The sequence below is a fragment of the Crinia signifera genome, chromosome 3 (genome assembly GCF_055691185.1).
Source record: "Crinia signifera chromosome 3, ASM5569118v1, whole genome shotgun sequence".
Lineage (NCBI taxonomy): Eukaryota > Metazoa > Chordata > Amphibia > Anura > Myobatrachidae > Crinia > Crinia signifera.
In genome coordinates, this window is record NC_139219.1 from 203697216 (window position 1) to 203722916 (window position 25701).

Here is a 25701-nt window from a genome sequence, read left to right on the forward strand (position 1 = left end):
AAGAAACACAAGGCTGATTTTTGTTGCATTGCAATGTAATTAACAGGTTCGGCTTTCAATACATATTTACCAAGTACAGTCATGACATGTAAGAAGATGGTGAAACATTGGGGCCGATTCAGAATCGCTCGTTGTGGATTTTTTAAAATGTGGCTGAATAATGAGTGCACCTGCTGGGTGTCCTGAAAAACGTGCACTGTTGGGGGTACTTGAGGACCGGGGTTGGGAACCACTGAACTAGAATGATCTCCACATTCCAAAGGCAGGCACTTGTGGTTTTCACAAAGGATGGATTTTCTGCCATTAATGCCTTTGGAATGTGGATTTATTATTATGCTGGTGCAGCTCAGTAGGTGATCTATGGTGAAAGAGGGTGCTGGTCTTATGGATCTATCTATCTATTTATCTATCTATCTATCTATCTATCTATCTATCTATCTATCTATCTATCTATCTATCAAGGAGTAGACGGTCAGCACTCACAGTCTTTTAATAATAATAATAATAATAATAATAATAATAATGCCTGTCTACTCCTTGCTACATTTATACTGCTTTCACATTGCAGAAATGGGTAATGACACAGTATTTAAATGGGACTTTAAAATGGGTCTGAGCCTTGAGACCTTTCACATTGCAGGTGAAAACCGTTTTAAAAATCATTTAATACCATTCAAACATTCAACCCGTTTAACCCCCAAGGGACACGTTTCAAGCCATTGAAATAGAGCCATTCACACTGCCTAAAAACGGCTTTAAAACGTGTAGGACTCTGCTTTTTAACCGTGTTGAAATACCAGTTAACTTTAACCGGTAAATCAACTTTGGCACTTTCACATTGCAACCTTAAACGTTTTAAAATGGGAAAAAAACGGCAATATACCGTTTTAAAAGTGCGATGTGAAAGGGGTATCACCTGGGTCAGGCACCCAGCAGGGGCGGATTTAGGGAGGAGGGCGCCCCTAGGCACAACAATAATGTTTACTAAGTAGGACAGTTTAAAGGGGCAGTATCTGCATGTCCTATCCATTTACACTCTATTTAAGATGGAATATAGTACAGTACAGTGGATATTTTGCAGTTATTGGTACATTTTGGGCTGACAGTACTATCACAGGCATCCAAGTGCCGCCCCCAAACATGTGCCGCCCCTAGGCCGGTGCCTCACGTGCCTAATGGGAAATTCGGCTCTGGCACCCAGCATATTGAGTGTAAATGGCTACATTATATATATATATATATATAGAGAGAGAGAGAGAGAGAGAGAGAGAGAGAGAGCTCAGCACTCAGCAGAACAGACTCATTAACTCACTTCTACTTCATGAAATGAGCAATGTATTTAAGCTTGCATCTACTCTGCTTGCTGCACTCGGAGACGCTATAGGTAAATAACTTTAAAGTTTTAAACTTTTAAAGCAGTTCAAGACTTGCGAGTGCACTGCACTCAACTTAAAGTGGTGGCCTCACATATAGGTGGCATGACCTCGTGGCTTGGTCCCCTGTTTCATAGCCATGAGTTTCTCAGGGATTTGGGCTTCCCAGAGAACAGTGTGAATTCATTACCTGCTCCTACACAGCCACATTAGCTGGGTGCTGCACATAATGTTACAATTCAGGACATGGCTCATTCCACTGAGCAAGAGTAATCACTTTGGTGTCACCACTAGGCTAGCGACACCTGGGTGCCGCAAATACTCCGAACCCCATGCGACACCTCTGGTCAAGTGACCTGCTCTGTTTGCTTGTAAATTTTAACTAATTTTTCTGGTTTCTTATGGACTGAAAAGTGCCATAGAGTTGAGCACCATGCAACATCCATATCTGGAGTGTGGATTGTCTGTATGTATATGTGTATACTGTATGTATGCAAAAGTTGTGAACAAAAAATGCTGCATAGTTAGAATGCTTTGTGCTAATATTTTATTTTTTATCAATTAACAAAATGTAAAGTGATTGAATAAAAAATAAATCAATATTTGGTGTGACCACACTTTGCCTTCAAATCATCACTTTTTCTAGGTACACTAGGTAGGCTTATTGGGCCTGATTCAGAGTTGATGGCTGTTGTGCAAATTCATAATCCATTCAATTATCGAATGGCTGTGCATGCATCCTGACCATACTGGGCATGCGTAAGCCAAAATAGCGAATCAAATTGTGAAAATGTCTCACAATCCCCTCACAATTTGACTGACAAGAAGACAGCATTTGGGGGTGGTGACCTGACATTTGGGAGTGGCTGAGAGAATGCAGGCGTGCTCAGGCGTTTTCAGACAGGATATGTGAAGTCAGTACAAGCATCGCCCAGCCTGTATCTGTTGCAGATTTGTGGAAGGATGGAAAAAGAATTTGAATTGCATATGGATGTGGACAGGATACTAGATAGTGATATTTTCACAATTCACTTGCAGACCAGCACAGGGTGGTTGTTTTTTCTGTCTGGGCGGGCACAAACAATTCTCCCAGACAGTCAATTTGCAGATGAGCGTTCATCATCAGGTCTACTATTAACCGATTATACCAAACAGGTGATAATAATCATAATTCTTTTACAGTAGGTAGGTGGAAACACTGTCATTAACACACACAAACACACAGTCATCATTTTTATATATGCCTAGTGTTTGATTGTGTGTCTTCGAAACACTGCCAGCAAGTGAAACTAACTTACATCTCTTTCTATCACATATGCACAAATACAGAGACAATGACAAGGTAGCAGACTAGCTTTTGAAACATTGGCTTTGAGCGTGCTTACGAGTGTGTGTGTGTGTGTATATATTTGTGTGTGTATATATAAATATATGTATATTACAGTATATATACTGTGTGTGTGTGTGTATATATATATATATGTCTAAAACGATAGAAAGAAGCGCTCCATAGTGCAGTTTATCCCAATATAAAATATTTATTCTTTAAAACGTTCCACGGTTTGGACAACAAAGGTCACGTACCACATAAGGCGGTCTCAGTACTGCACATTGACAGCATAGGATACAGTATTTCACTGTTTGATGGAGCGGTTACACTCTCCTCTCCGTCTGTCTCACTCGTTTGAATGACGCTAGGCCACGCCCCTACGTGTTTCGTCACTTCGGACTTCGTCAGGGGGCCCTCTGACGAAGTCCGAAGTGACGAAACGCGTAGGGGCGTGGCCTAGCGTCATTCAAACGAGTGAGACAGACGGAGAGGAGAGTGTAACCGCTCCATCAAACAGTGAAATACTGTATCCTATGCTGTCAATGTGCGGCACTGAGACCGCCTTATGTGGTACGTGACCTTTGTTGTCCAAACCGTGGAACGTTTTAAAGAATAAATATTTTATATTGGGATAAATTGCACTATGAAGCGCTTCTTTCTATCGTTTTAGACACATTTTTTCCTGTGGATCCAGGAGCCCTCTGTGGGTAACAAGAAGCAGCCGGTCCTAATCACGGACTTTAGTGCGAGGGAAGAGCTGAAAGGTTTCCCTTCCCATACTCTGGGACTTGTAGTTCCACGAGAGGAAAGACTGTCACTTTCATAAGACTGGGTTTTGCGCATTTCAATCTATGTTTGTTTGAATATATATATATATATATATATATATTCACACACATATATACATTCTCACACACAGACACACACAAAATAAGGTGACGGTTCTCGGTCTTTTAGAAGAACCATTGCTATGGAGACTGACTTTAATTTTAAATTCTGCCTTGTTTTCCCATGTCTTGGACGATAAAGCAGTCTGCTGAAGTAACCAATATCTTTGTATCAAGGGAGCATTTTGTTGGACAAAGAAACACAATAAAGATATTTTAATTTTACCCATGAGAAAAAAGTGAATATACAAAAAGTGATGTCTTTAATTGCTACCATGTTTTCTTCATGTAGGACTCCAAGTTATTAATATTTTTTTATTATTTTGACAGAGATAGAGAAATTTCATGAGTCTGAGGGGAAGAAAGAAGACGAGGAAAAGAAATATCTAGACATAATCAGCAACAAAAACATAAAATTATCAGAAAAAGTCTTGATACCAGTTAAACAGTATCCAAAGGTAATCATTTGGTTTTACACTCTAAACTACTGTACAGAATATATATATTTTTTGCAATAAACAATTTAGGAATATTGGTCATCAAATAAAGTTAGGCATACATCTATTTTTGTAGCATAAATATATTGTTTTCAGAACTGTGCATGCAGGCCAAAGTGCGTCTACAGTATATCTACATTCATCCTTGCAATGTACGCAATAATTCTATTGTGTTTTTTGCAGATATTATCACAGCACATTCGTATAATCAGATGGTGATAAATCAGCCCCTTAGACTTGTGTTTCAGTACACTTTTAGGAACTTTCAGGCTGTTTCAGTGCTATGTCTTTGTCTGAATCCTGAATGGAAAGGCTGATAAATTTCATGGGTTGGCAGGCATCTTTTTAGTTGAGTTGCATTCACTTTCTCAATAACCTTTCCTAAGAAGTTTTTAATCTGGTCTATAGTTGGTCAAGCAGTCGGGGTCTAAGTAAGGCTCTTTAAGAAGTGGTCTATTAATTGCTTCCTTTAGTGGTTCAGGAAAAAGGCCATTCAGAGCATTGAACTATCTTCGAAAATACATGATTGCGATTTAAAAATTCCAAGATTGAACAGCATCACACACCCAGGACAAAGGTGGACCCTATTACATATGCCCCATTTGTTTGTACTTTGTCTGTGTGGCTAATGCAGTGCAGTGTAACCTTGCGTGTGTGCTGCTGCAGTGTTTTGTAACCCTGTGTATGTGCTGGTGCAGTGTGATGTAACCCTGTGTATGGTGTAACCCTATGTGAGCATGCTGGTGCAGGGTGGGGAAGGATAATTTATGGTGAGGAGCACTGATGAGAAATGATGAGGAGGAGGGGATCTACTATGATGTAATGTGTATAAAGGGATCTTCTGTGGACCACCGTATATAGGCGGTTGTTCTGTAGTGTAGTGTAACATGTATAAGGAGTACTATTGTGTGGCATAAACAGGGCCGGCGCCACCACTAGGCAAATCTAGGCATTTTCCTAGGGCGCCGGCCACTGGAGGGCGGCATTTCGCCCCCCCCCCCCCCCCGTGCCGCGGGGGTACCTGTCCTGCGGCTGTGTATATAAAGCTTGCGGCGGCGGCGGCAGCGGGGGGTCCCTGCAGTTAATAAAAAATAGAGCGCTATCCGCCTGGCTACGCGGAAGCGCTTCTGTTGTGGAAACACTGGCCGCACGCTGATTGGCTGAATCTCAGCCAATCAGTGTGCGCCGTGCGGCCAGTGTTTTCACAACAGAAGCGCTTCCGCGTAGCCAGGTGGATAGCGCTCGTTATTTCTTGACTGCAGGGACCCACGTTGCCGCCGCCACCGCAAGCTTTATATACACAGCCGCAGGACAGGTACACCGCCCCCCCCCCGGCACCGGGGCGCCCCCACCCCGACTCGCCTGGGGCGCTCAGGTGCCTTGCACTGGCCCTGGGCATAAACTGTATAATGGGATCTTTTGTTGTGTAATGTAATAAGTATGTAATATACTGCAATAAGTAGCTCTACTGTGGTGTAATGTATAGGTGATAGGTGATACTACTGATATTCTAGCTGTTTTTATCAGTTTTTTGGAAAAAAGGAAGGGGTGATCTACTAGTCCAGTGTATAAGGATCATCTTTTTGGCAATAGTGCGAATAACTACCAATAGACAAATTCTAAGGTTTTTATTCCTCTGGGCCTAAATCCCAGTTTTGACCATAAAGGCATGCCAGTGGTTCAGGAATTAATTTTGTGTAAAGCATTTGATGGATAAAATGAACCACATAATGCCAGAATTTCCTAAATTTCCTGCATTCCCAAATAGAGTGGATGCATTTTACATTTTGTACCATACAATGACCTGATTAAAAAGCAATCATGTGTTTGCATTATGCTTGAGAAATATAGGCTCTATGGATCATTATAATATGGACTTCTTGTAAGTATGTGGATTGCAGATATTTAAGATTGGATTCATACTGAGACAATAAATCTGGTAATAACTTTATAGAAGGGACGTCAGTAGTCCACTTACCCAATGTCATCTTCCATGCATTTGGCGAGTACAAATATGCTAATGGAACAGACATGGGCCCTTATTCTGCATCGTGCGGTACGGCCCGCGTGCGGCCTTACCGCCGATGTTTTTAGTCTGCACATGCGCAGAGGTCAATCTGCGCATGTGCAGCCCCATTCGCCGCAGACGTATTTCGTCCGCCGCAAAGGGGGCGTATAGGGGCGTGAGGGGCTTCATACCCTCATTTCCCTATGTATACGCCCCGCGTTTCATGGGCGTTCCCATGCAAACGCGGGGCGTATGCATGGTAATGAGGGTATGACGCCACTGATGGGGGCGGAAAGCTGACGTCGCCGGATGTCAGCTCTCAGCCCCCATACAAGCTATCACACAGACGATTGTCCGTGTGGTCTCAGCTTGCGGGAGCTGCTGTGGCGTGCGGCCCTGCCTTCGATGGTCGACGACCATCGAATGCAGGGGGCAGCTCCCACCATGGTGGAGGCGTACGCCCCACCATTTTTATGCGGATCGCCAGCCGTCCGTGTACGGACGGCCGTGGCGATCCGTCTCGTGGGCGGGGATTGGTTTGTGCGGCCGGAGCACCGTGTGCGGCTCTGGCCGCACCAACCAGAATAAGGGCCATACTGTATTTTTCAAAATACAACATACATTACATTATCATAATTATTCATGACTATAATGTGATATTCTTCAGGTACTGTACATATATTTGTGCAGTACTGGCCTTTACAAATGTGCTGCTCTATATGATATTCAGAGTGGGCCCACTTAGGAGACAGCGGCGTAGCTTTGTTTGGGGCACCCCCCTGCCGTTAATGGGGGCGCCCCCTCCCCGCCCACCCGTCTGTCCTGCGTGCCCCCGTGCCCCCTCCCCCCATTGCTGCATGCTTACCTGTCCGCGCGTCCCGGCTCCCCTCCTGGCTTCATTAAATTCTATGCAGACGGACCATGATAAAATGGCCGCCCCCATACCGCATACAGTTTCAGAGTTTCATATGCACAGCGCCCCCCCGCGACCGCGGGGGCTGCGGTGCTATAGTTACGCCACTGTTAGGAGACTATTGAAACTGTGGGTATTCTTACATTTACAACTATCAACTCTTTCCATATCATTTGTAGTATTTTAAAATGTTTCGCCCCTCTGTTTTCTCATATTTTAGCCATCTCTCTCTATTTGATTGTCTCTTCTCTACATTTCCCCTTTGATTGTTCCCCCTTACTCCCTTCTACACTCTTAATTTTCTCCTGCCCACTCCGGTTTTCTAAGCCACTTTTTAGTTGTTCTTCTGGTTCTCTCCTCCAACTCTGGCTCTTTCCATCTTCAACCCTATTTGTTCTCTCGCCTGACCCATGCAATTCTAGTTCTCCCTTATTCTGGTTCTGTCTTATTTCAATCCATACATCATCGCACTTTATGCTATATTTCCTGCTCTGGCTGTTCACCTCCCTTTATCCTCTACCAAGCAATACTTATCTCTCTCCCAAGCAATTTTTTTCCCCTTTTTTCCCTATGCTTTTTTATTTGATGTATCCCTTATCCAAAATGCTCGGGACCAGGAGAATTTTGGATAACGGATTATTCCGTATTTCGGAATATTTTAATATTTCAATGATGTATTTTAAAGTATCTTGCATTTATGCTGTATAAACACATAATATACACACAAATATATTTTATTATCACATAAAATACACACAAATATATTTTATTTGTTCAAAAAACAAGGTTTCAAAACGTGAAACAAAATGTGTGTACTATCTCAGCACTGAATTTGAATGCCAAGCAATCATTGTCTTGCACATATATAGTGCCAGTTACATATCATGTCCCCAGTGATGCGGTTACAAATGTCCCCAGTGAGTTTTTAGCAAAAAAAAAAATTTTTTTCACTTTCTGGAATGTCTGGTTTTCGGAATAATTTGGATAACGGATATTCGGATACGGGATACTCGACCTGTACAATCAACTTCCATGCACTTTTCAATAATGCTTATACTTGCACACACAGAAAAAAAAAAAAGTAGTCCGTTATGCTTATGGAAGCCGATGTTTTCCAGAGGAAAGGAAATCAAATGTAAAAAAAAAAAAAAAACGATAATTTTTTGGGCCTAATTGAATATTGTTGACAGTTTTTTTTTTTTTTATCCATGATAAATATGAAAATTGAGGATTACGATTGAAGTTCACATAGAGCAGCGGTGGCTAACCTTGACACTCCAGCTGTTGTTGAACTACACATCAAAGCATTCCCTGCTATGGTTTTACTATTTGACCATGCTAAAACTGATGCAGGGCATGCTGGGATGTGTAGTTCAACAACAGCTGGAGTGTCAAGATTAGCCATCACTGACCTAGTGACTACTAAAAAAATACTGTGAAAAGGGATTCATAGGATCCCTCCCTGACATTGGCCACATTAAGGATCACTTTACTTTTCCACACTGCTTTATTGGGAAAATAGTCCCTATCCCTGGATGTGTTTTATAATACATTCCAGCAATACATAAATTCTTATTTACACTTTGGGGGGTATTCTACAGCAGTACTTTACCGATGCTAATAGTTTCACCGAAGGCTATTCTATTAGCCCCGGTGCTGGCATCGTTTCCCCTGTGATTAGGTATTATCTCCAATAAGCAGCCTCTAGACTCAAGATAACACATGGAATTGGGGATTAATCCCTGATCCCATGTGGGTTTTTTTTTTGAGGATTCCGGGACCATTTTTGGCCATAAAAAAACAGTCTCTGAATGGATACCGCAATAATAACCATTGGTCGATAATAGTGATATCAGGCCATTTTTATTGGCTGAAAAAGCTTCAGGGCTCATAGGATACTTACAGTGATATAAGAAATTATTATGATCATGCCTAAAACCTGATCATTTATACAGGTATGCCTGCCCCCTTACTTTGGGCAAAACTCTTATTTGAGTAATCCTTATATAATTATAATATAAAGGTAAAGGAGGCTGATTCTCAATTCAATTAATCTCTGTATATGGGGACAAATGGTGAGTTGTTTGTTCAATTTTGAGATAGACAAAATTGACTGGACCTGGCTTTCCATGAAATTAAGCATTTAAGGAAGGGATCTGTGTCGCAACTATGTGATCGCTCGGAGCCACAATACAGTACAGTATGGGAGTTTTGTGTGTGTGTGTGTGTGTGTGTTTAAAGCTCTTTTGAAATCATATGTATGAGGAAAAGAAGAAAAGAAGTATGTTTCTCATTCTGGTCTCTTGCACCTATAGCATGTGGCTGGCATAAAATCTGTGGGTAGCGTGGCTTCTTTTTGCTCATAACTGGATCCCTGAAAAGCCCTATGAGAAGTTGCCATAGACAAAGGTACAGTAGTAAAATAGGCTTCCACTGCTATTTATTTATTAACAGTTTTTTATATAGCGCAAACATATTCCGCAGCGCTTTACAGAGTATAGTTGAGCATTCACATCAGTCCCTGCCCCAGTGGAGCTTACAATCTATATTCCATTCCACATGTACATGCACACACAGACATTCTAGGGTTAATTTTTGTTGGAAGACAGTCAACCTACCAGTATATTTTTGGAATGTGAGAGGAAACCGGAGTACCCGGAGGAAACCCACGCAAGCATCGGGAAAATATACAAACTCTGCACAGTTAGGGCCATGATGGGAATCAAACCCATAACCTCAGCGCTGTGAGGAAGTACTGCTAACCATTACACCGTCCATGCTGCTATGCCAATACAGAATGTGTTATTTATGATAAATACTTGAACATGGAAGTGGGTGCTAGGAAAATAAGTACTTTATTTTATTTGAACTGTTTTAAAGATACGACAACATTTTGATCTTGTGTTAGTAGTTTAATCCTAAATGTGCAAGAAAATTTTTAGTTAAAAATGTACATTTGTTTTATTGAAAATGTCATCTAATGATAAATGCAGTGATGAATTGCACTCAGCAGAAACACATCTAACAGAGATTATCTGACTGTGAAATCAAATAGTTGCTCTCAGAATATCATATACAGAAAACTTTATGAATTGTGTAAATGAGTAGGTGGAGGTAAGAAGCAGAAATCACTAAGATTTATTATTTTAATGATAAATCTTGGTTGACTTTTTCCGTGTACATTTTATTGAACTATGTCATAAATCTGAAGGATAAACTTCTTTGGAGAAGAACAAGATATAGGCATGTGAATCAGCTTGATGCCGTTGATGGAGTTCAGTATGGATCTGTTTACAGAAAATATTACAGACTGATTGCTGAGAGTAGTCCATCATTAGTTTTTCAGTGTAAAATCATTTTTAATGTTTTACAAATTATTAATTTAACACAGAGGGCAGTATTCAATGAGAAATATCGCCATGTGCAGCGAATCCTGTTTAGGATTCGCTGCACACTCGCTGTGTTCCGGAGGGCTGGCTGCCACTCTCTCTCTCTCTCTGTATTCAATGTCGGAGGGCCGAGTAGCCCCTCGCGGCGAATCTTAACCCCTGCAGCGGACGAGCGTCCGCTGCAGGGAGCCGTGGGACGTGGCAGGCAGGCAGGGACGTGGCAGGCAGGGAGATTGAAGTCTCCCTGCCTGCCCCAGAATATATGAATATCTAATGAGTGGCTAGGCTCCTGGCCCCCTGCTGGCTGCTCTGTGTAAAAAAATTAATTAATTATTTTTTTATTAAAATATATATTCATGTGCTATAAGCACATGAATAAAAATAGCATGCCCCTTCACAGGATAAAATTCCTGATTTTTTTACACCAAAATTAAAACAATAAAAATTTTATTTAAAAAGTTCACATTCCACTTCTCCATGAAAAGATGGAGAATTGCTACACTGAGAAACACGGCGAAAATCACTCAAAGACGGCAAGAAGTGCACATTGAATAGGGTTGCTCGCTTTTTGAGAGTAAAAGTCTCCATCCAACGCGAGAAAAGCACAAACTCGCCATAAAACATGGCAAATTTTTCTCATTGAATACTGCCCAGAGAGGTTTTGATAAATAAAGCAACATAGAATTATGATACTAAATTATGATAGCTTTAGGATACTACAGGTACTTAAACATAAAATGTAAAATTATAATATTTGTTTAAATAATGAATCCTAAAATGATTTAATCAATTAGTAGACTACTGGTAATCCCAACATTGCACACATGTAATCACATATTTCCATTTTTTTTAATTTAGCTTATAATCAGAGCCATACCTAGATACTTTGGTGCCTTATGCCAGAAAGAGAATTTGTCATCCCAGTTCCCCCATATTTGAAATTAGGATAGTGCATGCCAAACATGTGTGCCAAAAAATAAAGGGGTGTGGCATAATAGCACAAATTCACATTACCCCACACAGTAGTGTTCTTTTTCACATTACACCATACTGTAGTACCCCCTGTTACACATTACATCCCATAGTAGTACCTCTTATAAACATTATGCCACATAGTAGAGCTGCTCATACAAATTATGGTACAGTAGAGCCTCTTATCCTGAACACAGTATGCCACATAGTCAACCCCCCTAGCCATATTATGCCACAAAGTTTATACACATTATGCAACAGTAAAACTCCTCGTCCTCATTCCTCATCATTATCATTCTGCCTCTTTATTCCTCTTGATGATGGAATAATGACTCTTTCTCCACATTTCATAACATCCTCTGCTACATTATAACCACCACTTACTTTTTATGTTACTAGAAACATAACAACTCCTCTGTTGATAGTGCCCAGCAGCAGTCACTCTGAAGACATCATGACATCTTTCCCTTCAGATTGTGGGAGGTGAAGTGTATAAAAATAGCTAGCCCACAATAGTGCACTTTAATAACTGTCCTTTATTGGCACAAGCACTAAGGGGGTATGCAATCAGCATTTGAAATTAAACAAATAGTCAATTTTCTGCATCTGCGTTTTGCACGACTGTCGTGCTGCAGCGCGACAGCCTCTTACCACTCCTATGCAAAGTATCATACAGGCAATTCGCTAGCTAATTTTAACCCATCACTTCCTAGTCCATCTGCAGTTCCTGAGCATCACACGACTCCATTAAATCCTCCATCTGTGACATAAGGTTTTTGATGGGGTTTTTTTTACATTTTGGTTTCCTAACACGCTTTCATTTGATTGTTGCTTTTTTGCGGTTTTTAATTTTGAGCTGAGGTGTGTACCTTTTCTGATATTAACTGTTTCTTTTTTGCTAGAGGTAATTTTGTGGTGCTACTTCAATTGTAAGCACATATTAGCAAAGGCTCGGTTGCCTATGTTGTAATCTATTTTTGCCCATAACACATAAGGTATTTCATGTACATTATAATGTGTGTCCAGAGTGTTTACTGTCACTACTGCATTGTTTGCACTTGAAATCTTGTTGCAATGCTGATCACAATCATGTCATGTGCTACAGGTATGTGTGTCTGCAAAGGGTAAGGGGTGCCTGCCTGGACATGTGATGTGCTTGGGGTGTGGCAGGTGTTTACTGTTTTTCCTATGTTAGTTAGTGAAATCAAATGGATAGCTATTGAATGATCCCCACATCGATGGTTTGGCCTCATATATTATTGGCAGTATTAATGACGATTTCATGGCAACTGTACAAATTATTCCACATAGCACCCATTATGATTTAGCCCTGCGCACAACCATCAATGTTTTGTACCTCTTCCTCTCAATCTGACCGATGTTTGACTCAATGAAGCCAATCTCTGAGCACCACCATCCTGCTGTTGTCGATGGCAACATCTCAATAAAAGGACTTCAATGAGGAACACTGCAGTTGTGTCAGGGAAAGGCTCTATTATTGTAGTCAATGATAACAAAGTTTGGTTGTGATTAAAAACGCAAATTCCCTACAAAAACATGTTTCAAAATCAGCAAATTGCAAAATGCTGTGATCTCCCTGAAATCTCAAAACAGGAGTGAGAGTTCTGAGGTAAACAAAGGATTATGGAAAAAATAAATATGACATGGCAAAAACAAAAAATGCATCATGGGATAATCTGCCCAATAATGGAAGTAAGACATAAATGGGAATATTATTGGATAAAGCATAAAATGCTCCAAGAAGGAATTTATCCCCCCAAAAAAGGCCAGGATACTGTACATAAGAGACACATAAATACATGATTTAAGAACATGAACATCAAAATTGACAGTTACATTTGGCCCGGTACTTGTTTCCTAGCACGGCGCCCGCGATTTTGATTGTATTGATCGCGGCCGCAAAAATTGTGTCGATCGCATCGCATGCCAACCAAATCGCATGCGATGCGATCTACGCGATCGATGCAATTTACGCGATCGATGCGATTTACGCGATCGATGCGATTTTTGTATTGGAATCAAGGTAAAATGGTCCCTGAGACCCAATTTTACATTGATTTCAATGTAAAAAGCCCACAAACCCCCCATTTTCATTGCAAACCCCCCTCATTGGTGAAATGGCCCTCCATTGTTAACGCCACCCCACTATTGACGCCAACCCGAAGCGTGGCCAGCGCGGGGCAGCGGTACGCGTCCTCTGACCTTTTCATACCCCCATTATCCAAGTCGGCGTGGAGTTGATTTTATAAAGTGTGGCGAGCCCGAAGCGTGGCGAGCGCACGTGCATAACTTCACAGGTATACGCTGCGCTCGCCACACTTTATAAAATCAACTCCACGCCGACGTGGATAGTGGGGGTATGAAAAGGTCGGAGGACGCATACCACCGCCCCTCGCGGGCTCGCTGCGCTCACCACGCTTCAGGTTGGCGTCAATAGTGGGGTGGCGTTAACAATGGGGGGGCATTAAGCATACTTAATACCCATGAGGGGGCATATACAATGAGAAATTGGCCATATTGGCCTATTTCCCATTGTTCCCTGTGTAAAATCATGTTGATCGCGTCGATCGCATCGCATGCCATTATAATGGCATGCGATCGACGCGATCAACGTGATTTTAACTTTAAAACTCATTTAACATTGTTCTCTATGGGAAAATCGCTTCGGTCGCATCGCGTGCCATTATAATGCCACGCGATGGACGCGATCAACGCGATTTTGTCTTTACCGGCAATTAAAGCTGGTAATTGACAGAAAATCGCCTCCATCGCGTCGATCTCATGCCTTAAGTACCTTAACTTAAGGCATGAGATCAACCCTGACGGGCGCAGAGCTAGGAAACAACAAACAAAACTATCTAGATGAAATGAATGTAAACGTGTTGGTAAGCTGTCGTAAACATCTCAAATAGTGAACATTGAATAGGTTTGTGAAGATATACTGTATCGATAGTTTGAGCACAAATCGGCTCGGTTAGCCGCAAGAACAAAATTTCTACGGGCAACAAAAACTAAAACAAATGTGAAAACGACAGTCGCAAAAACATTACATTGAATACACAAAAGTAAATTTTAAAATTACGGACGAAAAAATAAAATAAACAAATTGCCAAAAAAAAAAGACTTCGACCAGGATTGCATACCCCCTAAGTCTCTTATCTGACAGACTCTTGTTACATTGTTATATTTGTGCTATTTCTATAAAAACTGAGCAGTATTTAGTAGTATGTATTATTATGTTGCAAAACACAAAACTGGTTTTGACAAAACATTGTGTCACAGTTTCTGATCACATTTACATACCCTTGTGAGAATGGCTAGTCCAGGCATTCCCAACCACGGTCCTCAAGGCACACCAACAGTGCAGTGATATCCAGGCTTCAGCACAGATGGTTTAATCAGAATCCCTCAGATACTAATTAAGTCACCTGTGCTCAAGCCTGGATATCTACAAAACCTGCACTGTTGGTGTGCCTTGAGGACCGTGGTTGGGAATGCCTGGGCTAGTCTGTACTCTCAAGGCCCCAATACATTAGGCCGAATTGTCCTAAGGACAGAACAGCCCAGATTTCCCCTGAGCTCCCCGAGAGAGAGCTCACTAAGATTTGTCACTTGATGTTTTTACATGTGATAAATTTGCATGAAATTTATCGCATTTTAGCCTGGGGCGTCAGAATTGAAAATGCTACTTAAATTACTTTGAATTGTTTTCAATTCTCCCTGCCGCACCCCTCTCGCCGGCCACTGCACCCTGCTCTCCGCACACTAGACCCTGTTCTCCACCCCGTGCACCCCGCGCATCGGATCCGATCGGATGTCATACACTTGCAATTTGGGACGATTTCACCGGATTCTCGGTCCGATCCACCAGAATCAATTCATATCAGGCCAAAATTGAGTAGTGCATGGGGACCTTAAGGTTTGCGGATAAAGCTAGACATTATGTTCAACAATGCAGATCTATAATAGTATATAACATAGATCTGCATTCATTCATTCCTCCTTCCTTCTCTGCCTTTTCACATCTCCCCTTTATCATTCATCCATCTCTGCTTCCCACCTTTCTCCCCCCTGTTTGCCTTACTTGATGTCTTTCCCTTCAGACTGTGAGAGCCAGGGAGGCATAGCTCACTCAGCCCAGCCTTAGCCTGTACAGCGCATGCTGCACATTGCTATTAGTAATATACATTGCAGCAGACCTCTGATATGGGGGTTACTCAGGTGTTTGCGCAAATAGGTCCAGCAGCATAGCACACAGCACGACATTTCATTTCTTTATTGCCATCATTACTTCCTCCTCACTTCTGCTTCCCTTGACTGTCCAGCAACCTGCCCCCACATTACAATCTTTTCTATTGCCACAGCATCCAATTCATGTTTAGCTGTAATTTTCCATGCTTTACGTGTTCTTTGTTACCCCTCATAGTGCGTACTTTTCCAATCCTTCATCACTATCTGGGCTGTTTCTAAACAATTGAGTATAGCTTTTGGTCAGAGGTGGTTGAGGCTACATTAATAGAGCAAATTAAACATGCTTGGGATAGGCATATGAATAGCCTTACAAAGAACTAAGAATCTAATAGGTTTGTGGATATCTAAAGGTAAAAAGGGGCAGACCAAATAGGGCAAGTGGTTCTTATCTGACGTTAAATAATATGTTACTATATAAATCTACTGTAAGGCCATTATTTCCTCCCACTCTTCCAATCCACATGGTCTCTTTGTCTCTTTCAACTCCCTTCTCCATTCCATGTCCTCAATACACCCTTTTTAGTAACCCAGTACAGTATGTGTTCTTTCCACCATCTCTGGGGATTAGATATTCACTCTCCTTTTATCCTTTTAAACAACATTATGGATCTACTGCTTTGCTGTTTAATGCTTTTTGGTATAGCATTTGAATAACTGTGTAAACAATCAAATAAAAGTGCGTAGAATCTGTGAAAACACTTAACAAGACAAAATTACTGTTTTGTAAATGCAGTAAGATTTAGAGCCATCATTTATCATTAAACATAATGGTAAAATTGTATAGCACTAAAAGCAATGTTCAGTTTGGTAACCAAAAAGGATGCAACTTCATTCTTATTATGGCAATTGTATGAATTTTGTTTGATCATAAACATTTAGGTAGAGGAGACAAAACTGATTGTATTTGTTCAAAGCACAGTCATTGTATGCTTTTGCATTTGCAGTGTAATTGATCTGAACATAGATATAAATTGTATGATTGTATATGCCATGTCATACAATTGCAAACTTTTTTTTATAAAAGACTCAGTGAACTTTACAGTTAAGTATAGAATTTACATTCAAATGTTGTTATTGTTATGGGAGTTTATACTCATTTTCTTCTCTTTAGTACAAATAGACACTAGTATGCAAAGCGGGCACACACAAACCACAGTAATATAATATTATGTTCACATGGTTACTTAGAGGTGTGCCATAGTAAATCACATTTACGGCTTTCCATCTCATATCCTCATGCCAACCACTTATTTGTTCACTCTCACTCTTCAGAGTTGTTTTTCACTGTTTGTTGTTACAGATTTGTTTTGCTTTTATGGGAGTTTATACTCATTGCTTTTATGGGAGTTTATACTCATTAATTTTACACAAAAAAACCCTTACATTGATTTGAATGCGTGTGTTGTGAAAAAGGCATATACCTTTTTCACAACACACGCATTCAAATCAATGTAAGGTTTTTTTTTTGTATAAAATTAATGGAGGCATTTCATCCAATTTTTCATTACCGCAACAATGATTCTTGCTCAATCTAGTTGAAAAGATTGGGTATAATAATTTTTTCAGCAAAAACTTGCAGGGAATTTAAAAATGAAAAAAAAAAAAAAATCAGCCTGTACCCTAAAAATAAATATTGTGGTACAGCATAGATATCTATTACTGCCCCAAAGAAAAACGAATTATCGTTATTGTGTTTAGGGGTGCCAAAGGGGTCTCAACAATAGTCTAACATTTTAATTATATTTTTTCCCCCCAAAGCTTGCACTTGCTGTAAAGTTGCAAGAAAAAAAAAGGTACTTGTTTCCTAGCACGGCGCCCATCGTATGCCATCACATACCACTAATTCAGGTATGCGATGGGACCTGATTTTCTGGACCTAAGAGCCGCACTGTACAATTTTAATATCGCGTTGCATCGCATGCCATTACAATCACCCATTACAATGTACCCAGGGTACAGGCACCCTGATGAGTGATTACTATGTTAAATGCACCCCCATTGTTAACGCCACTCCCACTATCAACGCCAACCCGAAGCGTGGTGAGTGCAGCGAGCCTGTGAGGGGCGGCGGTATGCATCCTCCGACCTTTTCATACCCCCTCTATCCACGTCGGCGTGGAGTTGACTTTATATAGTGTGGCGAGTGCAGCGAGCCACCGAGCCCGAAGCGCGGCGAGCCCCATGAGGGGACGCAGAATACATGTGAAGTAATCCGCGTCCCCTCGCTGCACTCGCCACACTATATAAAATCAACTCCACACCGACGTGGATATTGGGGGTATGAAAAGGTCATAGGACGCGTACCGCCACCCCACGCTTCGGGTTGGCGTTCATAGTGGGGGTGGCGTTAACAATGGGGATGCATTTAACATAGTAATCACCCATCAGGGTGCCTGTACAATTAAAAAATCTTTTGAACGCATCGCATCGCATGCAATCGGGTCGCATGCGATGCGATCGATGCGATCAAAACGATGGCATAAGATGAACATCGTGGGCGCCGTGCTAGGAAACAAGTACCAAAAAAAAGATTACAATATTTCCTATTCATTTCTGCAGATAAATTCTCACATCCAATTGAATATTTAAAACCCTTTAAAACCCTGCAGCTGCCTGAGATTTCTCACCACCCCCTCAAACTTGCAAACAATTCAATATTTTCTTATTTTGAAGAGTGAATGTGAAAAATGGGTTGTCCTATAATTGCCACAGAGCAATAGTTATAACAGTTTTATTTCACATTTAATAACATGGATATTACATAGGTAATCAGAGAGGTAAATCACTGCTGAACATGTATTAGACTACATATCAGTGGTTATCCCATATTTATAATCTCAGTATAATTCATTAAGATATCAGGGGTGCTGCTTCTGACAATCAATATATTTGGTAACAAAAAAAGGAAAGAAATTGTAAGATAAGATGCACATAGAAATTTTAATATAAGATTTACTGTATACTGTACAAGAAAACTGTTTTCCGCTAACTATGTCTTTAATTGGGATAATAAAGTCGGAAAGGTGCTTAACCCTTTGAGTGCCAGCATATCTGTGAGAGATGTTCAAAATAACCACTAAAGATGCCAGCGTCGTTCACATTTGTTATATAAATTAAAATAAAAATGTTGTGTAAAAAAAAAAGACTACCTATATACAGTAAGGTAAACATTACAGGTCATTATGATGAATACAAATGTTTGCTTGGCAATCCATTCAGCTAAAATTGTTTTTTGTAGCAGCTGACAATTTAATCAAGAGAGTTTTGATTCTAGGTGAGAACACTTTAGAAACATCTGCAGGTTATATTCCCCAAAATGCCCAAGTTTTATTAATAATGGAAGATATACGAAACATGTTGGTTATATAATCCTGGAGGCTCAACCAAATGGCCTGCACCTGAGTACATGGCCATAAACAATGAACAATGTTAAGTATTAAGGTGCCCAAATAAGTTACAATAATTGCTTGAAGACTAGATTGCATTACATGCAATTTGCATGCGATGCAATGTGATCTGAAGCTATTTCAAAAAGTATGTGCAGCACATACATTTTGAACTTTGGGGATGGGATGTGCACGGGAGTGCGCATCGCATTGCACCCGCAAAATGCACAATTTATGGGCACCTTAAGGGATACCACATTTGTAACCATTAGAGGTCAGAGCATTACGTATTTTAATTTTGGAGTAAAATATGACCAATGCTAAAATTCTGGATGCATTTCAGAATAAGATATTGACACTAATTGTTTATTGAGATTACAGTATGCTCTCCCTTGTTATGCCTGAGTGTTGAGGCTGACTCTGACAAGCCTAAGGTGTTGGGGCAGGAGTGTAATGGAATATGGGTGCCTGTAAGGGGTTCTTAGACATGCATGACTGATTCAGACTGAGCCCTAAGGCATGACCAAGATGGCACACTAAGTAAAATAAAGGAGTCCTTTATTTAGGCACGCACAGGTGATAACAGAGGCAGTTGGTAATGTTCAATAATAAACATCCTTATGAAATTCACAATGAACAGTCTCTGACAAGGATGGCAGACGCAAGATAGTTGATAATGAACCAGAGATGCATATGTAAATTACTTGGTATGAAGAGTGAGCACTGACCAGAGTGTGCAGGATGGATGATGATTTGAAGATGAATGGATCAATCAGTGTTTAAACAAACTATCGATGATGGGTATGAGAAATCGATGATGAATCAATGTTGAGACAAACAATCAGTGGTGAGACTGAAGAATCGGCGTTGAGCCGGACAATCGATGATGAGTATGAAGAATCCATGTTGAGATGAACAATCGATGGTGAGACAGAAGAATCGATGTTCAGATACGCAATCAATGATGAAGCTTTCGTACAATCTCTTGATGACAAAGAGATCTCAGATAGATAGATTAATTCAGCTGTTTAATTAAAGAGTTGATTAAGCACTAATGGATGAAAATGGTATAAGTATTACTAAGCATTATAAATGTATACAAAAATTGCATTGGATGTTAGTAACCCATTCCTCTTTAATTCTTGCCTCTGCCCTATCATCGTTGCCCATTCAATGAAAAAATGGTTGTGACATACTGGAATTTTATGCAAAAAAATGAAAGGTGTATATCATATTGTAAAATGCTTTATGTTCTGAATAAAGATTACATAGAAAAAAAATCAAACACTAGATTTTTAAAGCAGATGTAAGCTTGTCTGACCTATCTTTGTTATCAGAGAAGGAAGCTTCACATGCTGGAAGTAAATCACCACTTCAAGGCTTACCTTTCCATAGCATCCTATAAAAGAATCATTTTCTAACATCACATATTAAAAAAAATATATTAATATTACTATGACAACCAAGTTTGGCACTGACTGTAGCAACTCTGAAGCATTGTTTGAAACTGCAAAATCTTTCATCCAGTAATTACGATGATTTTAAACATTTTTCTATTTCAAGTCATACTATAGTTTGTATTTCCCTGCTGTTTTACTCTAAAGCATTGTCTAATACTCAATGAGTTTGCCTTTTTGAAAGAACTTTTGTCATACATTTAGCAGAGTGGGTCAGAATTGCAGAAATTAGTAATACTAATACTTGCTGTATGTTACCTACAGTGTGCTGTTTTTTCTTTTATTCAAATGTATGTTAATATAACCCCGGTCAGAGGCTTATCACAAAGTTCTGCTTATCTACATACATTTTAGAACAACTGTATGTTTCTGGCTTACAATCTTTTTCTTTCATTACACAGACTTATATTTGTATGCATTTTCTTGCAATTAGAACAATTTAAATTACTTACATACTCATAGTTTATGTCTTCGGGGATGTAAAATGCCCTGGGGCCTACCAGAAGAACACAATAGCTATTTTAGTGTGAACGAAATGTACTTTTTGTTTCTTAATATCAGTAAAATAGCCCAAGTGTAGCATTCTAAGATTAACATTACAATAAGCTTGTTTTGCAATTTGGGGCAATTAAAATGATAATGGTATTTGAAATATCATTAAAGCTTTTATAGACTCATTAGAAAAAAAATAGGGCACTTATTTAACCCCTTCCCGACATTTGACGTATATATACGTCATGGCCGGGATGTACTTCCCGACACATGACGTATATATACGTCATGACTTTAAACTGTCACCGCGTCTAGGGACGCGGTGACAGAGGGACGATGTCTGCTGTCCCTGACAGCAGACATGTCCCAGCATGCCCAGGGGGGGCGGCGATGCCTCCCCCCCGTCGGCGATCGCTGCGATTGGCTGTTCAATGTGAACAACCAATCGCAGCGTTTTCCTGTGTTACCGGCGAATCAGACGCGAATCTGACGCTCGGTAACACAGGGATCAATCACCGCCGGGTGTGAGGGGGCGTGAGGGGGTCACCGGTGATGACCACACCTCACCCCACCTGCCCCCAAGGCTGTGATTGGTCCGACGGACCAATCACAGCCATGGCGCGTGATTTAAACTAACGGTGACTGCGCTGCAGACGCAATTCCGGGCTTGAATTACGTGCAGAGCGGTCACCGACCAATCTGTCATGATATACATACCTGAACCTTGCCTGATACTTACCTGATCACCGCTGATCACCGCTGGTAGCGTGCTGCCAGCAGCTGGATGCTTCCTGGATCTTGTCACTTCCTGTGTGCTGCTGCTGCAGTGTCATAGAGTGACAGATAATGACAGATAGTGACAGATAGTGACAGATAGTGAGAGATAGTGACAGAGAGTGCTATATTTTGTGTCTGCTGCCCCCCCCCTTTTGTGCTGATCAGTATATCTGTGCTGATCAGCAACTTTTTGGGGGTGCAGGGTTTTTTTTTTTTATATATATACCTGTCAGTTGCACCAAAGATTGTGGTGCCTGTGCAACTGACTGCTGCCCCCCCTGCTGCCCCCCCTTTTGTGCTGATCAGTATAAATTAACTGATCAGCAACTTTTTGGGGGTGCACCCACCATTCATTCCACCAGAATCTGAGCTGCAAAATCCAAAAATCACTCCTTCCCTTCTGAGTCCTGCCATGCACCCAACTGGTATTTTTTGGTCACATATGAGGCATTGCCATACTCGGGAGAAATTGGGGCACAGATTTTGGGGTGCTTTTTCTCCTTCATACCTTGTGAAAATGAAAAATTTTGAGCCAGAACTGCATTTTTGTGTAAAAAATGTAATTTTTCATTTGCACAGCCCAGTTGTATCAAAATTGGTGAAACCCCTGGGGGTTTGAAATGTACACTATACCCCTAGTTAAATTCCCTGAGGGGTGTAGTTTGCAAAATGGGGTCACTTGTGGGGGGGTTCCACTGTATTGGTGCTTCGGGGGTCTTGCTAATGTGACATAGCACCCACCAACTTTCCACCAGAATCTGTGCTGCAAACCCCAAATATCACTCCTTCCCTTCTGAGTCCTGCCATTTTTTGGTCACACATGAGGCATTGCCGTACTCGGGAGAAATTGGGGCACAGATTTTGGGGTGCTTTTTCTCCTTCATACCTTGTGAAAATGAAAAATTTTGAGCCAGAACTGCATTTTTGTGTAAAAAATGTAATTTTTCATTTGCACAGCCCAGTTGTATCAAAATTGGTGAAACCCCTGGGGGTTTGAAATGTACACTATACCCCTAGTTGAATTCCCTGAGGGGTGTAGTTTGCAAAATGGGGTCACTTGTGGGGGGGTTCCACTGTATTGGTGCTTCGGGGGTCTTGCTAATGCAACATAGCACCCACCAACATTCCACCAGAATCTGAGCTGCAAAATCCAAAAATCACTCCTTCCCTTCTGAGTCCTGCCATGCACCCAACTGGTATTTTTTGGTCACATATGAGGCATTGCCATACTCGGGAGAAATTGGGGCACAGATTTTGGGGTGCTTTTTCTCCTTCATACCTTGTGAAAATGAAAAATTTGGAGCCAGAACTGCATTTTTGTGTAAAAAATGTAATTTTTCATTTGCACAGCCCAGTTGTATCAAAATTGGTGAAACCCCTGGGGGTTTGAAATGTACACTATACCCCTAGTTGAATTCCCTGAGGGGTGTAGTTTGCAAAATGGGGTCACTTGTGGGGGGGTTCTACTGTATTGGTGCTTCGGGGGTCTTGCTAATGTGACATAGCACCCACCAACATTCCACCAGAATCTGTGCTGCAAACCCCAAATATCACTCCTTCCCTTCTGAGTCCTGCCATTTTTTGGTCACACATGAGGCATTGCCGTACTCGGGAGAAATTGGGGCACAGATTTTGGGGTGCTTTTTCTCCTTCATACCTTGTGAAAATGAAAAATTTTGAGCCAGAACTGCATTTTTGTGTAAAAAATGTAATTTTTCATTTGCACAGCCCAGTTGTATCAAAATTGGTGAAACCCCTGGGGGTTTGAAATGTACACTATACCCCTAGTTGAATTCCCTGAGGGGTGTAGTTTGCAAAATGGGGTCACTTGTGGGGGGGTTCCACTGTATTGGTGCTTCGGGGGTCTTGCTAATGCGACATAGCACCCACCAACATTCCACCAGAATCTGAGCTGCAAAATCCAAAAATCACTCCTTCCCTTCTGAGTCCTGCCATGCACCCAAATGGTATTTTTTGGTCACATGTGAGGCATTGCCGTACTCGGGAGAAATTGGGGCACAGATTTTGGGGTGCTTTGTCTCCTTCATTCCTTGTGAAAATGAAAAATTTGGAGCCAGAACTGCATTTTTGTGTAAAAAAATTAATTTTTCATTTTCACTGCCCAGTTGTACCACAATTGGTGAAACCCCTGGGGGTTTGAAATGTACACTATACCCCTAGATGAATTCCCTGATGGGTGTAGTTTGCAAAATGGGGTCACTTGTGGGGGGGTTCCTAACTTTTAGCATCTTATGGTGCCTAGAAACCTACATGGTGCCTAAAAAATAATCTCATAAAAAGGAGGCTCCAAAATCAAGTAGGTGCTCCTTCGATTATGAAGCCTATGGTTTGGTCAACGTGCACACTAGGGCCACATATAGGATATTTATGAAAACAAAAGAATTGGGGGAATCAATTTTTAGTCATATTTCTCTAGTAAAATCTACTGTGTTCCTTAGAAAAATGTATTAAAATTGCAAATCTGCAAAAAAAATGAAATTTTGAAATTTCACCTACACTTTGTTTTAATTCCTGTGAAACACCTAAAGGGTTAACAAACTTCCAAAATGCTGTTTTGAATACTGTGAGGGGTGCAGTTTTTGAAATGGCATCATTTATGGGGGTGTCTCACATACAAGTCCCTCAAAGTCACATCAGAACTGAACTGGTCCCTAAAAAAATCAGTGTTTGAAATTTTCTTGAAAATTTGAGAATTTGCTATTCATATTTTAAGCCTCCTAGTGTCCAAAAAAATTAAAAGGAAGTTGAAATAAGGTACTTGTGTATTTTGGCGGCGCCCGTCGCGGGCATCATGTGCCTTAACTTTAAGGCACACGACGCGACGCGATGGACGCGATTTCTCCATAGGCTTCAATGTTAAAATATTTTTAACATTGAACCCGATGGAGAAATCGGGTCCATCGCGTCGCGTCGTGTGCCTTAAAGTTAAGGCACACGACGCGACCGACGCGATTTCTCCATAGACTGGGATCACTGGGATAAGTAAAAGCAAAAATAAGTTATCCCCACTTAAGTGATACATGTCAGATTTGAAAAAAAGGGCTCTGTCAGGAAGGCAAAAACTGGCTGTGTCAGGAAGGGGTTAAATGTCATGCATTGTATCACAAAATAACTGTAGTGCCATATTAATTATATCTCCACAACCTCTAAATTATTTTAGTCAGTTACCACTAGCAAAGTAAAATGATATAATAATATCACAATTTTTTGTAGATTTGATTGATTTTTCCATTGCTAGATTTCTTTGTACTATGTATACTTATACAGTGTGGATTTGTTAAAGGCACGCTTCATCCTACAACTAATTGTGAGACACTTTAATTTGTGAGTTTGTAACTTAGGAGGTCATATTGAAATAACAAAATAATAAGTAAATATCACTATTGCCTAAACTACTATACAAAATATGTATTTATACTTGGTGTTTTTAATTTTAAGAACACCAATGCAGTGGCGTAACTAGAAATTTTTCTCCCCCCAGCCAAAAAAATTTCCAGCGCCCCCCATTCCCCCCCTCCTCTCCCCCGAGTTGACGGGCTGCGGTGAGAAGGGGAGAGGTGACGGGCTATGGCAAGAAGGGGAGAGGTGATGTGCTGAGACAAGAGGGGGTGAGGTGGCAAAGGGTGAGGTGAGAGGGGTACAGGAGAAGGTAGGAAGAGGAAGAAGATCTGTTCTCAATAGCATTGCGTGGCTCACAAGGGCTCCCTCTGGCTGCCAGTGCTCACCTGCTACCGGCCTTTGGCTACCACTTCTCACCTGCTACCGGCCTTTGGCTAAAACTTCTCACATGGTCCCGGCCGCTGCTGCCCTGATCAAAAACATAACAAAATTTAAATTATACTTTAAAATTACAATATCAATATGCTGCCAGTGGGTGCGTATGGACGATACGTCGGTAGGTGTAGTGACACTGAAGGGTGATACAAC

The 25701-nt window shown here is 40.9% G+C and overlaps 1 protein-coding gene across 3 annotated transcripts in view; it reads left to right on the forward strand.

Annotated features, from left to right (window-relative positions):
• The window catches only part of KHDRBS2 (KH RNA binding domain containing, signal transduction associated 2), a 361420-nt gene that overhangs the window by 90172 nt on the left and 245547 nt on the right, over window positions 1–25701 (forward strand). For all 3 annotated transcript variants that reach the window (XR_014471754.1, XR_014471753.1, XM_083177313.1), the window contains exon 2: window positions 3921–4048. Coding sequence is in view for 1 of the 3 variants with exons in the window: in XM_083177313.1 (XP_083033439.1) it covers window positions 3921–4048 (128 nt within the window). In the remaining 2 variants the exon portion in view is untranslated. The remainder of the gene's footprint in view (window positions 1–3920; window positions 4049–25701) is intronic.